The sequence below is a fragment of the Podarcis erhardii genome (genome assembly GCF_964252035.2).
Source record: "Podarcis erhardii genome assembly, chromosome: 12".
Classification (NCBI taxonomy): Eukaryota; Metazoa; Chordata; class Lepidosauria; order Squamata; family Lacertidae; genus Podarcis; species Podarcis erhardii.
In genome coordinates, this window is record NC_138513.1 from 22,916,933 (window position 1) to 22,931,597 (window position 14,665).

The 14,665-nt window shown below is 40.6% G+C and overlaps 1 protein-coding gene across 4 annotated transcripts in view; it reads right to left on the reverse strand.

Moving 5' to 3' along the window:
• Window positions 1-8,139: 8,139 nt before the first annotated feature.
• Window positions 8,140-14,665, reverse strand: part of CALCR (calcitonin receptor) — a 135,338-nt gene continuing 128,812 nt past the window's right edge. For all 4 annotated transcript variants that reach the window (XM_081882251.1, XM_081882252.1, XM_081882253.1 and 1 more), the window contains one exon: window positions 8,140-9,007. In XM_081882251.1, coding sequence (XP_081738377.1) covers window positions 8,786-9,007 — 222 coding nt within the window. In that variant the 3' untranslated portion in view covers window positions 8,140-8,785. The remainder of the gene's footprint in view (window positions 9,008-14,665) is intronic.

Here is a 14,665-nt window from a genome sequence, read left to right on the forward strand (position 1 = left end):
TTCTGAATAATATTTGAATAAGCAGTTGTTTAGGGTAGCAGAAATGAAAATCGGCAAGGAGCATTTGTTTCCTATTTTAGATATTAGGACTAGAATACTGAAGGCATGGAACTGATACCTTCCTTTTCTTACTTGATACCATAGGACAGGGTTGGAGAACCTCTGGTGTGTGGGTCCTAATTTGGCCACCCAGGCTGTTTCCCCCAAACCACACACACCTGACACCGTATGTTGCCACTCTGCCCCTGTTGGGAAGGCAGTTCTGCCCTACTACATGGGTGCTACAGTTTGGTGGTATCAACTCCTAGAGCATTCATCATGCATCATAAGGTGGTTGGGGGCGGTTGCAGGTCTGATTTTTAGACCACATAACAGCTTGAATGAGAGCTGTCACTCAGGGTGGGGGTGGGGTCCACAGGTTTCGCATCATTGGTTCATGCAATAGGAAGTTTATGTTTAAAAATTATATATTTTTTCTTGTTATGCCATTGGAAGCTACTTTACCAACAAAGCAGCCCCTCAATATTTTTTGAATAAGTAAATATATATATGAGGCAGAACAATTGACAAAACTTCAATATTTGGTAGTTGGCATTCTGACTTTAAAAGTTGCAAAAGAATTCTCTTGATCAAAACCAACTGAGATTTGCTTTATCCCCTCTGAGCAGTTAAGTACGTTAAAAGTTCTTGGTCCCTTCAAAATGCCATGCAAAAATGAAATTAGTAATGATTTGTCTGTTATTGCCATTCCAACCTTGAGAAATTTATTTATTTAGGGAACGAATATTTGCTAGAGTATGCAGTTCTGCAATATTGCTTGCTTCTTTCCGGCTGATTATTACACAGAATTTCTCCCACAAACAATAGGCGGTATATGTTGCTTCTACTTCTCATTTCACTTAATAGATTTTGACGGTAAAAGGGTGGATGCATTTTAACATTGTGAAGCTTCATAAAAATTTCTGTGTGCTCTGAATTCAGCTCTTGTGGGGCAACTCAGAAAGGCGGGTTGCTTGCTGTATTTTGGTGAGGCAGCCAGCAATGTGTTGGCCAGAGTCAGGTGCAGGATTGATACTGGACTAGGAAGGCTGTCCATATTCTTCTCCGCTACACCATTTAAGACCTTGACCTGAGTCCAGGCCAAGTGCAAAGATGCAGATGCTGTTGACACAGGATGCTGGTAACAACATCAATTTCTGTTTGGTGCCCTAGCCTAGGAGGAGACTACTGAGACTGTAATGACATTGCCAGAAAGCCCAGTCTCCAGAGATGGAGTGCACTAGGACAGATGACTCCAGGCCACGTAGAGCAATATTGAAATCATTATTGTTTCAGTACAGAGACTAAACTTTTTTGGCCATCTGCTTGAGAATTAGATATTGGACCTGGACCAGAGGATGAGCTGTGTTTTGCAATTTTAGAAGCTATGTGACTTGGCAGCTCAGCTTTTTTTGCTTTTTTTCACATGGTCTGTGGTATTTTGTGTAGTGACTTTGCAGTTGTTTTTATTGATTAGTTTAGTGATGATCTATTGTAATTGCTGGGAGTGATTTTCTGTTAAGTTCTGATCTGTTGATGGTTTGAGAATTAATTTTGTCATTTAATATTCTATTTGAATTGGATTACTGAATATTACTTTAATTGGTTTAAGTTGTTTATGTTGATTGTCATATTTTCCATTATGACTTGTTTTGTGTTAGATCGGATTGTTATAGGATGTGTGTTCTTTTGTTGTATATTTTGCCTTCTGTTTACAATGCAGAAAGGCGGTATACAAATTATAAATGCAGATGAAAAGAAACATACTACAGAGGCGCAATGCAACTATTTCTATACCTTGTTCTGAGGTGTGTTTTTTTAACCATGGCTCTATTTCTCTCTACTGTGTACCCACAATCATTCTAAAAGCTATTCAAATAGATGCAGATTCAACAGCATACAAAGCTTGTTATCAGTTATGTTTGTTTTGGTATTAAAAGCAGGTATATTTTGATGGAATCCCAGCAACCTGGTTTGTTGAGACATATAAAAAACATGTCAGCCTTCTCAAGATGCTGGGGTTGGAAGTGGGGATGAGTATGTTAGCTCTACTCTCTTGTTGCCATTCTGTTTACCCTCCCTGAGTTGGAGGCCAACCTTGCAAGGTGGGGATATTGCTGTACTTTGAGAGGCTCCCTGACCATTTTGAAACCTTGGTTCCAATAGGAGAAGATGGTGTGTTCGCAGCTAGCAGAGGGCAGTAGTCCTCCTCTTTAAAGTGTTGGCTGCATCTCCTGAAATGCATTCATGTGTGTGTGTCGGTGGCATAACACAAGATGGCTGTAACAGCAGGCTTCTTATAGCACAAAATGGAGGAGCAGCAATGGTTGACTTTGTGACCTCATGACTTCATGATTATCAGAAGCACCTGACTAGTCAGACTAGGGACTAGATGGAGCCTTGGCCTTATCTCTCTACAGGGCTCTTCTTACAAGACACTTTGTTTTGTCAGTGGGCTAGTGATGGAGGTTCTCCAGCCATTCAAGACATTTTGTGAAAAATAAGATGGTGCCCTTCAAACTGGATGTCAGCACTGGTGATAGGAAGGAGTCCTTCACAACACTTGAAGGCTCGCTTAGGGGATGTAGGGCAGGCAGTGTGGCACAAAACTCTTCCCTCCAAAATCTTGTTGCCACTCTCAGCTCTGGCACCTGGCACCTGAGGCACCTGCCTTAGTATGTCTGATGGTCAAAACAAAATAAAAAAATTCCTTCCAGTAGCACCTTAAAGACCAACTGAGTTAGTTCTAGGTATGAGCTTTCGTGTGCATGCACACTTCTTCAAGTGTGCATGCACACGAAAGCTCATACCTAGAACTAACTCAGTTGGTCTTTAAGGTGCTACTGGAAGGAATTTTTTTATTTTGTTTTGACCATGGCAGACCAACACGGCTACCTATCTGTAACTATGTCTGATGGATTAGTTCAATTACATAATTTGAATACGCTGCTAATGCAATGGAGCAGCAAATTTAATTGTCAGCAATTAACATTTCCCATTGTACAAAGCTACCAACATTTTGACAGGATAAAAGTAGAGCAGTTAATTAATAAGAATAAAAAACCCTGGTTTATATAAACAAAAGGAAGATTATTATAATTAATTTTAACAGACTGAATGTCAGCTTCTCAAGCTCAGTAACCTTGGAAATGTATTGTTTTATGCAGTGCAGATGTATTTTATCAGCCTGCTCAATACTAAGGTTATAAAATCCTTTGCTCTTGCAATATTGACATGATGTACAACTAACTCGGAGCCCAGAGACACCCAATTAACATCTATATCCTTTTTGTGTGAATACATATTTCATTATGCTCTTGGTTTATAAATGACTGTAGAATATGCCCAATGTATCTTTTTTGCTTAGCAGGTGCTCATTGCAGAAATGTTATACAGGGCCTCAAAAAAAGAAAGAAAAAAGGAATGCATTTTTTATTCTGTTTATTTGTCTCACCAAGAATCCCCACCCTTTCCACTGCATTTTATGCATTAGACAACTTTGTATTTGGTAGCTATTTTTGAATTCTGAAAAAAAAATTACAATAAAAAGCCTGATAAAAGATGATTTTATAAACTTCTACCATGCCACCTCTTCCTCACCTTTTCTCAAAAATAGAAGTTCCAAATGTTGCAACCTTTCCTCACAGAAGAGTTGCAGTATAGGATACAGCTGTTCTTTCGATTTTCAGTCCCCATATTTCAGGCTCTTTGCCACAGGATTGGCCAATTAAAGGAGGAAGGAATATGGGAGATAGAATGTATTTATGGGATTCCCCTTTTCAGCAATATCCCCACATTGTACACAGTGGCTTGGACTCTAAGATAAATAAACTTAAGGAAACATATGGAAGGAGTTGACCCCCATTTCCCCACCTCTGCAAAAGTCTCACAACAGAATCAGGGGACATTCTTCCTGAACAACATAGGATGGGGTGGGGACAGGAAACTCTTCTTCTGTGAACTTTGTCTTGGATCCTAAGTCTGATTTAAGGCAAATCTTCCATCCCACTGTTAGGGCTCCGAATAGTGTGTTGTTGAGGTAGGGGGCTAAAGAAGAGACCCAGGAGAGGGCACCAGTAATTTATAAGGTTTGGTGCTGCCCACAAGGCAGGAGTTGGGGAAGAGTCAGGGCAGTCTGAGAAGAAGGAAGGTGCGCAGGATGTGGTGGAAGAAGCAGCTGTTCTGGTGACAGAAGGGTCAATAGATTCCCCACCTTCCTCCACCATGCAGGCAACTTCCATGCAGGAGATCTCAGGTTGTGAGTGTGCAACCCATTAGTACAGGCTTCCTCAGACTTGGTCCTCCAGATGTTTTTGGCCTACAGCTCCCATGATCCCTAGCTAGCAGGACCAGTGGACAGGGATGGTGGGAATTGTAGTTTCAAAACATCTGGAGGGCCGAGTTTGAGGAAGCCTGCATTATTATATAGTGGCTGGAATGTGTGTGTGTCTGTGTGTGCGCACGCAGAAGGAATTGTTGTAAGTGCTTTTGTCAATAAAGACTTATCTATCAGGCAAATGCCTTTCTTAGCTGGGGTGAGCTAGGGCACCCACACATTGTCCAGCAGGGACTCTGATCCATGTGTATTTGTGTTTGAAAGTGACTGCAAAGAAAGGAAGGGACGGAATACTTTCATTTTCTAAACTTCCTTATGTTTGCTTATCTTACAATATAAGCAATTGTGTATTTGTGCACTATGGTGCAAAGCTTAATTTGACAGCATTTAAATGAGCACTCCGGTTATACAAGAGTTCAGATCCTACTGGTGTCCATGACTGAACTATTGAGATTTGGTGTTCCAACAGTGCAAACCTGACCAACCTCTTTGGTGTAGGTCTATTGTCCTTCCCAATTGAGTTTATTTTGCACATTCTCAGTGTTATTACCATTAACTTTATGACCTAGGGTCCCAGGGCACCCTAATGCAATATGATACATTGATAATAAAGAATATATTATGTAAGCATGAGGTATTTCATCTTAATGTATAGTCTACAAGACTGCACCCAGCATTAAAGGCTTATAAGATGAAGAGTTTTGGCGATGGTAACCTTCAGAAGTAACTTTTGATATAGAACAGATCTATTGTACAAAAAATAATAATGATCTTCAGAAGTATCTTTCGTAATATGAACAAAGTTCAATGAGTAGAATGAGCTGATGAATCACAAAGCTGAACATTGTTCCATACAAAAACATGGCAATATAATAAATTCCCAATGATATAATACACTGTGTGAATAATTCCGTACAGATAAGTATGTTACAGGTTTCAGGACTTTTATGCGTTATGTACATTTCTGTTTCAATAGCCCATTTTTTTGCACTAAGAAAAGTTATATAACTACTGTACCGATATGCTAAATCTCATTAAGGATAAAAGGGATCAGAAGTATAACATTCCCAGTAAAGGTGATCTGATTTTTAAAACTGTTTCTCGGTTTTGTTCACTACATCCTAGCAAAGTTAGGAATAAAGTTTAAGAAGATGATCTTGTTGGTAAAAAACAAAACAAAAAAACACTTCCTATTATTTGATGCAGCTCAAGCAAATCTGGTCCTATTCTGATGTATGATGTAATTATGCATTTAATGAATCTGACAGGCTATATTTTCTTCACCAAGCCAGCCACTAAATTGAATTTCAACCTCAGTGACTTGAATCTTTGTAGATCTGATGTATTCTGGTCACCAGTATCTCAATCTAACAATTCTAGTGCCAAGGCAAGAATGAATTTTTAAAATGCAAGCATATAGTTTATTATATACTTTGCATGTACAATTGGTTGATAATTTACTGGAGAGAAACTATGACACCAGATGGAACATACTTTATGGCCACGATCGAACCAAAGTTACACATTTTAAAATCTCACTGATTTCTATGGAAGGAGACTTAGACTGCAATCCTATACACATTTACCTAGGCGTAAGTACTATTGAACATAGAGGAGTTGACATTACCAATCATATATAGATTCCATTGTTATGGATATACCTAAATGACTTCTTTTGAAATAAATGGGATTTCAATAACATTGGATGGATTATCTGGTTTCTTTTACCTCAAAACCTCTGCACAATCTCCCTTTTCTTCATTTCTCTCTTCAGAGAAAAGGTGTAGTCTAACAAATTGCACACTTTCAGCTGTTCAGGACACAGTCTGCATAGGGTTGTGACCACAAATTAACAATATGCAGAAATGTTTCTGTGAATTTTTGTTCAAGTCGGTTCATCATGGCCTGGTATTGTTCTGTTCACTGCAGTTCTATTCACTGTAGATCACAGAAATGAGACAACTTATAATAAATACCCTCCTATCACTTGATTAACATTTGGCAATCTAATGCCTATCAGTACACTTTGTACTGCACACGTTAAATGGGATTATGTGGGAGGGCTGTGCAAAATGTTCCACATGGGCTGGAGGAGCCTCTACTCCCATCCTGTGTGTAGAAGCTTATGGCCAATGGTCAGGGGTGATGGGAGTTGTAGTCCAAAACATCAGGTTGAAGAGTCATAGAATTGTAGAGTTGGAAGGGCTCCTAAGGGTCCTCTAGTCCAAGCTCCTGCAATGCAGGAGGAGAGGCTGACTTAGAGCCACAAAACAGTTTTAGAACCCTCAAAACACTTCCTTGTGAATAGAATTTACCTTTAAAGTTGCCTGAGAGATTTGGGCCATTTGCTTAATACTGAAAAATAATCAGTAATACTCTCTCATCAAACACTCAGGAGCAATACAACTACCTCGTGTTCTCTTTAGGACAATGAGTGTAAAGTTAGGCTTAAGTAGATATAACAATGCTAAAACGCCAAGGCTAATGGATGGGATTAGCCAGCCTTTCTAGCTGGTCCCTGGGACCCTTCCCAGATCACGCCCCTTCTCCAGGCTGGACCCCTGTTTCTTGCTCTCCTCATAAGAGTGTTGCTTCAAATTGTGAGGGGAAAGAGACTCTGGTGTTGGCCATCATGGGGAACACATGTTCCCACCTACCTTGCCCAACCCTCCAAAGTCTGCATAAAGGAATTGCTTCCTGAAGAACTCTGAGGGGAGCTTTCTTGCTATTTTGTTTGAGTAATTTAATACAGTCATACCTCGGGTTCAATATGCTTCAGGTTGAGCGCTTTCAGGTTGTGCTCCGCGGCGACCCGGAAGTAACGGAACGCGTTACTTCTGGGTTTTGCCACTCGCGCATGCGCAGACACTCAAAACGCACACACAGACGTGCAGTCACGGGTTGCGTTCGCTTCAGGATGCGAATGGGGCTCCGGAACGGATCCTGTTCACACCCTGAGGTACCACTGTAATGTGTTTGGGGAGGGGAGCAGTTACTAGGTACTAAGGTCATCAGCTTCGGGACTACTTTTGGATGTGAAGGTGGGTATTCTTATCTGACCTTGATAATCACTTAAATGTTGGTATATGCTAAATCAAGTGTTAATATAATAATGATATTACTTATTTTATGGATCCAGTTATCTCAATAATTCAGATTTTGGTTTTTTATGGGAAGTGCTTTGAACATGAATGTATGACAAAATTTACTGGGACTGAAATGCTTTTGACTGGCTTGAATGGGTCCTTTAACTGTAATAATGCCTCTTGCTTATCTGATGCTGGAGGGAGAGATGGGATGTGTTTGTAGAACCTCTGACTTTTGCATTTGTTAGTCCACAGGAAAAGAAATGCAGAAATTGGACAACCCACTAAATTCTTCCCCCTCCAATATGGTTCTTTCATTTGAATATGTGTGTGTGTTTAGAAGCCACATTGAACTGGCATGTGCAATAGGTATAAATGGGGTCCAAAAGTTTAAGTACCTAGTGGACAACCCCTCTATGTATTCCTTATCCTTATGAGTTATGACTTCATTAGCAAAATAAATGATGAATATTTAGAAGCAACTGTAAAATTGTAAGTATTCAGAAGCTCAGAAGTATCAATTTTAAAAAGGAAAAAAAAACTAATTTTGAAGTACATTTCACAGTTTATTTGTTGAGAAAAATTGTTCCCTATATCTGCTGGACTGAAAAATATGGCTGACAATTTCCCAATAAATGATTAATATCAAGCAACCAGTATATGGAATGCTGAACAGAACCGTCTGTTTCTTAGGCAAGCTAGTCTTTTTGAATGCTTGTGGCACAATAAATATTTTACCTTCATTTCTGACTGTGCTTGATGTCAGAATAATACTGCATGAAATCCTCTTGAGACAGTGAGGATTTAAATATAATGGAATGATTCCTATTGTTTTGCTCTAAATGCAAAAAATCTTTAAGATTTTTTTACTTAAATTCAAAGATCAAAATCTTTCCAGGATGCTGAGAAATAGTTCATGTTTATGGTTCCAAGGTTGAGTGTAAAAAGAAAGTATCTAATGTAATGTAACCATCTCCTATACGCTTTTAGCTCAGCTTGGAGAACAAAGATCCATGTATAGAAACAATGGCATCTCCCAGGTTGTCATGGGACAGCTAATGGATGCTTGTTGTTTTTATTAGTGCATCCTTCATTTCATATGGTCAAGTTCTGAAAACTAGTGAAATTCCATGCTTCTCACTGGCTAGCTCTAGCCTTGGACCTATTGGCCTTTAAGAGTACTGGAGCCATCTGCCACATTTGTTTCTTTCAGACTCAAGCTGTTGCCACCTGTTGCTTGTATATGCACCTGACTGAGCACACTTTTGCAGTCGCCTTGAAGTCTTCTCCTCCTTGTATAAATAAGAAGTCCTTCATTCGTAAGCTAAGCAGACGTCTCTCCAGATTTTAATGCAACAAGTTCAGAGTCTTCTATATACTTTCCATTAAACTGTTCACTGTTGGAGTCGTGGTGGTACGGATAAATTGGAACCTCCGTGATGGAAGTGGCTGTGTAGGAGGTAGATCGCGTAGAACAATGTTCTCGCCGTCTTTGACCCCACTGGGTCTTATACTGCATCCATTGCCTCTTCAAAGCTCCTTGGACCTGCAGATATAGGATAATAGAGTTTAGGCTAGTGCAATAGAAGGGGATAATCTGAATTGATTCTAACACAGTGGCTGATAAATCTTGCCTTCCCTCTAAAAACCAGCTGGTGTGGTGGCTACGTTCATTGGGGGTATAACTGCAAAAGGTGATGGTGAAATCTTGGAAGGCTTAATACATTAGGTGAGATCCAAAGAACTGGCGTGCAAGTCCTAATGCTCCTGTTAGGCAGGGGACCCTCCAGAATGATGTGGGAAGGGGGGGGGGGTACTGGGAGCGGCAGAAGGGACAGTTGACAACCCACCTTATGTGTGAGCAGAAATCCCTCCCATTCATGCATGGGGCTTTCTGGATCCAGTCCACTGTATATATTCTACAGTAAACCATATACTCGCAGTGCATGCTTTTAAAAAAGGATTAAATGAGCATGCTTAGCTTTTCATAAATGGGGATCTTGCTGCTGAAGATCAGGTCTGGCATCAGCTTTTGGCATTCATGGGCAGAGGCCCAGCACTCTTGAGTTCTTTGGATGTGCACTGAGGCTGCCACAGGTAGACTTGAGTGATATGTTTTTATGGTCATCACCCCCCCCCCCCATAATGTACTGGATGTTGGTCCAGTCAATTGTGGAGAACATAAAATGGCATTGACAATAATGTTGTCTCATAAGAGGTTTGCTATTCCTTAGTTAAATAAGTTTTGACAGTATGAACCTTTTCTGAAGTTCCTTTTGCCTAAGGCCCCCCTCAAAAAAAGAATTTAATATTAATTTTCATGATGCAACCATGAAGCTAGAATCTCTCTTTTTCTTAAAAAGAAAACAATTTATTTTAAAATGAGACCCAGCAAAAGGTTTGAAGGCTGCAATCCTATGCAGATCTGTCTGGATGTAAGTCCCACCAAACACAATGGGGCTTACTTCTGAGCAAATAATTGCAATGTAAATAATGTGAATGCAGAACAAATGGTTTTCCCAGATTAAGCTGCTAAAGTCCAGAAAAGAACAACAGGTAGCCAACCATGTTGCTGGTTATCAACAAAAGCCACAATGCAAAAGGAGACATATGCACAAGGATTGTTTTGGTCCAGTCAGGAAGTAAAAAAGAAAGTTATGTTTTGAAAATTAAACTGAATAGAAATTTTAAAGCATTGAATCTAAAACTAGTAATGCAGCAAAACTGAAAGGCATTTGTTCAGCTGTTTATTCTTCATTTCTTGATTCTTAAAGGCTGTGGATACAACAAGCATTACCAACGCCACTTTGTTAGCATTGTTAATAGATTTCTCCCCCCCCCCCCGCAATATTTGATAATATATTCTGAGTCTAGCCATTTGCTATTCAAACACAAAATGAAGTATTTGAAGAATGTTGAAAGGGCAGAGACTGAGCAATATGAAAGAGATCCTAATTTCCATCTGTTCAAAGTGGTTTATATGCAGATTTCAAAGCGTGTTGCTGAATAATGGCTGTTCCCCCAAACACCACGCATTTTGTTTAAGATTCACAAATCATCTCTCTATTCATTCTGTCTCATTAATGCACAATTCTTGATTATGGAAGGCATTAGCTTATTTCCCCCCAAACAGACCATGAACACTGGAAAGCCAGTGTGGTGCTATTAGGGGCTTGGGGGACCCAAGGTTCATGCCTACTTGACTGCAAAACTCACTGGGCTAGTCTCTCAGCCTAACCTCCTTCATGTGATGATTGTGTGAGGATAAAATGAGGAATGGAAGAGACCACCTTGAGTTCCTTGGAGGAAAAGTGTGTGAGAAAAATGTAAATGTAATGTAATTTGCTGGCTGGATTTTTCATGGTGGAAATTAATGCCAAAGAACATGACTGATAGGCAAATGAGCAGTGTGGTGCATAAGGCTACCTACCCAACAGTGTTACTATTAGAAAGCCCTACCTAACACAACTGGAATCTGACTGTATGTTAATATAAACACTTTTTAAAAATCAGGCTTAGGCAATTGTATTTTGAAGAAGAAGTAGCTCCAGAATGGCCTCCTGATGGCGGATCACAGCCTCCCATTAGTTTCACCCTCCTCACCCCAGGAAGGCATTGTTTATAGTATACATCTGTTCTGAATGAACTGGCAGAGGGATAACAAACAATATGATGCAATCCTACTCATGTCTATTGCAAAGCAAATGCCATAGAAGGGACTTAAGTCCAGGTATATATGTATAGGATTGTAGCTGTCAGGTTTTATCCGACATTAGTCCTACTCAGAGGAGACCCAGTGAAATTGATTACCTTGACTAACCTATTAATTTCAGTGAATCTACTCTACATAGACACAACCCTACTGTTTATAATACTTCTGAATATTCAGAATGTTTCACACACATTATCTCTGGATTTCTTACAGTATACATGGAAAGAGAGTGTCATAATCCCTTGATTGTAGGGGAAGAGGTGAAGCAAAGGAATGGAGAATTTGCCTGTCCGCCTAGGGGGCTTCTTATATCATGGCTCACTCTCTCAGCTACGACGCACTGCACCAGTTATTTATAAATATGCTGGCCTAATTGAATCTCCCTAAGGGACTGCGGTCTAATTGGGAAAGCTTTGTGCTAAAAGATCAGACTTAATATTAATAAACAAGAGTTTTTAAAACCCTGTGCATATAAGCCAGAGTCGGCTAGGAGATTAATATTTGCAACAGACCTGCAAAGATTTCTGGCTCACAACAGTAATAGCAAAAAGCCTCCAGCCTGCTCCAAAGTAGGGTGCTGAAAAGCTTGGGCGGACAACCAGGAAGACATCCAAATTTATATCTGAAAGGATTAGGATGTTGTAAAAATGAAATTTTTGTTTGAGCCATCTTGTTTCTTATTTCTAGATATGTTAATTTGTTAGAACCCAATCCACTATTTTGTACCACACTCCAGTTGGTGGAGCTTGAGGTTCTAGTAAAAAAATTCCAGTAAACTACTGAAATAAAATTTCAGTAATTTATTATCTCCTCCTCACAGTCTCTGTAAACACATATTATCTATGCAAAGCAGGCAGGCTGCATAAACACCATCAACATGGTAGCAGCAGGTGTACAGGCACCATTTTTGTATTATAAATGTCATTTTGCGTTCATTCACTTTTGCCTGGTCCTCTCAAACTGATCTCACAAAGAGGAGACGGCCAGCCAATAGACATTTCCCTTTCAGTAACAGTGAGACTGATGCTCTTAGAGGGCTGTGTGGATAGCGCCACCATACAGTTTAGACACTAGGTGGCACTGGACTTAGTTAGTTGGGTAGAATCATGAGTTTCCAGTTACTGTTCTGTTCTTGTTTAAGAGAGGCAATACAGTGCTCGCCTAGCTTCCTAATTGGTATGTCCTCAGACCTTCCATGACAAGGGCTGAACGCAAATGACATTATGTTTCCCCACTGATTAAAGCTCCAATCCTAATGTCACTTACCTGGGAGTAAGCCCTATTGAATTACATCGGACTTACATCTGACACGGCTCGGCTTATAAGACATGAAATAGAGCTATTCTTTCAGTGTTCTAGACAAAGCTTTTCTGGTACTGAACATTTGTGAATAAATAAGGCTGAATCACTTGTTCCAAACGCAGATATGGAACATTGTTTTTGAAACCATTTATTTTGGATCAGTTTCACCTGATTCTGCCTTCATGCAAACAGTCCAGTAATAAGCAATAAATCTCTGAGAAACTGAGCTCCTCTTGCACTATTATTAATTCCTTTCCTGAGCCATACCAGAAAACAAAACTTTGATCTCTATGCACCTGGCAAGGGCTAGCTGGGCAATTGCACTGGAAGGAATGGAGAGCTGCGGCTCCCAAGCTTTAAGCTAACTGGTTGCACTGAATCTAAGGCACAACATCGAAATTTTGGGAGAGGAAACCAGAATTCTTCCAGGTTCTCTGAAAGTGTGCTGAAAAAATCAACTGTGTTTTCCTGCAAAATGAACACAGAAACTAGATTATCACTCAACCAGGGTTGGCCTAAGACTTTTCCTATGTGGTGCTTCCCCAGGGACCTACAGACTAGTGGTGGAATCATATGACACCCTCCAGTTCATATGAGGGCAGCAGCCTAGCTGAGGAAGCAGAGGGCAGGAAACACAATGAGGTGGCAGATGGTCAGGAGTTCAGGTACGAGGGCAGTGTGGTGCAAATGCATGGGCAAAAGGAACCCAGCACTCCTGCCAGTGTTTGCACCGTGCCAGCCTCCCTGCTGCCTCACCTCTTTCCTTCTCAGTAGGCAACAATTACCCACGTGCTGGAAAGTGAGGGTAGCAGCTCTGCCCCACTTCGTGAATTGCTTTGGGGGAAAACTGACTAAGCTAAATAGCCGGTCCAAGCTAGCAACAAGCAAGCACTACTGGCACTAAGATGCCAGCTCACGGGGACAAGAATAACTGGCAGGAATTAACTTAGGGAGTTTTCTGCTGCTACAAGATGTGGGGATTGCCACTAGCTTAGGTAGCGGCCTAACTTTTAAAAGAGACTAAAGAGACGTCATGCAGGTCTATCAAATGACTAATAGCTGTGGTAGCAAAATAGGACTTCCATGTCACTGAAAACCAGTTGCCAGGATGGGGGGCAACATCAGGCAATTGCCTTTAATGCCCTGTTTGGGAGTTTTCTAGTGGCATCTAATTGAATACAGGATAAGATGAACTTTATGCCTGATCCATCAGGGCTCTTATATTCTTATTGGGGAAGGACCATAGCTCTGTGGTACAGCCTATACTCTGCATACAGAAGGTCCCAGGTCTAATCCTGAGCATCTCCTGGTAGGGCTGACAGTGACCCCATTCTGAAGACAGAGGGAGCTTCTGCCAATCAGTGTAGACAATACTGAACTAGATGGGTCAGTGGGGTGACACGATGTAAAACACCTTCTTGTGCAACTAAAAAATGGGGAAGGTGAGGAAGTTGACATATCTCTTTCTGGTTTATACTTTTTGCCCTCAAACTCAGTTTGCTTTAGGCCAATTCGATAGCTGAAAGCTCCCTGGAAAAAATACGGGATAGTTCTATTTGCTTAGGAAGTAGTAGCATGAAGCACAGATTCCAGCAAAATTAGCAGTGCCTGTACCTCTGGAGCCTATGTAGACGAGGCTTCCAAATGCCACACAGTGAGTTCTTAGTAAAACTGGGATGTGAAGTCTGTGGTTCCTGGATCCTGGCCTTGACCTCAGGTCATAAGACATGTAACATCTCAACTCTCAGCACTTCCAATAAGAGAAACCACAGATTATTATGAAACTATAGTGTAATGTGAAGTTCAGTATCTAGACTCAGAAAAATATCAGTAGGTTGATGCCACTGTTACATCTGCACCACCGTTATGTGGTGCATTTGTAGCAGCACACCAGACACCTTTATTTGCCCCAGCTGCAACAAAACATGTCTCTCCCGTATCAGTCTCTACAGCCGCAGCAGGTGCTGCAACCTTGCAACAGTTTGACTTCATTGTCTCCTGAGACAGACAAATGCCTGCCCATATATCTGCATATTGGGAAAACGCAATGTACATCTAAAGATGGCCTTAAGTGATGAAGTAATCAGTAGAAGAGACACATTTCAAGTAAGCAATTTGCTCAATAAGAACACACACATCAATTTTGTCCAAATTTGGGGTGGGAGATAAAACCATGTGATTTCTAAGTCA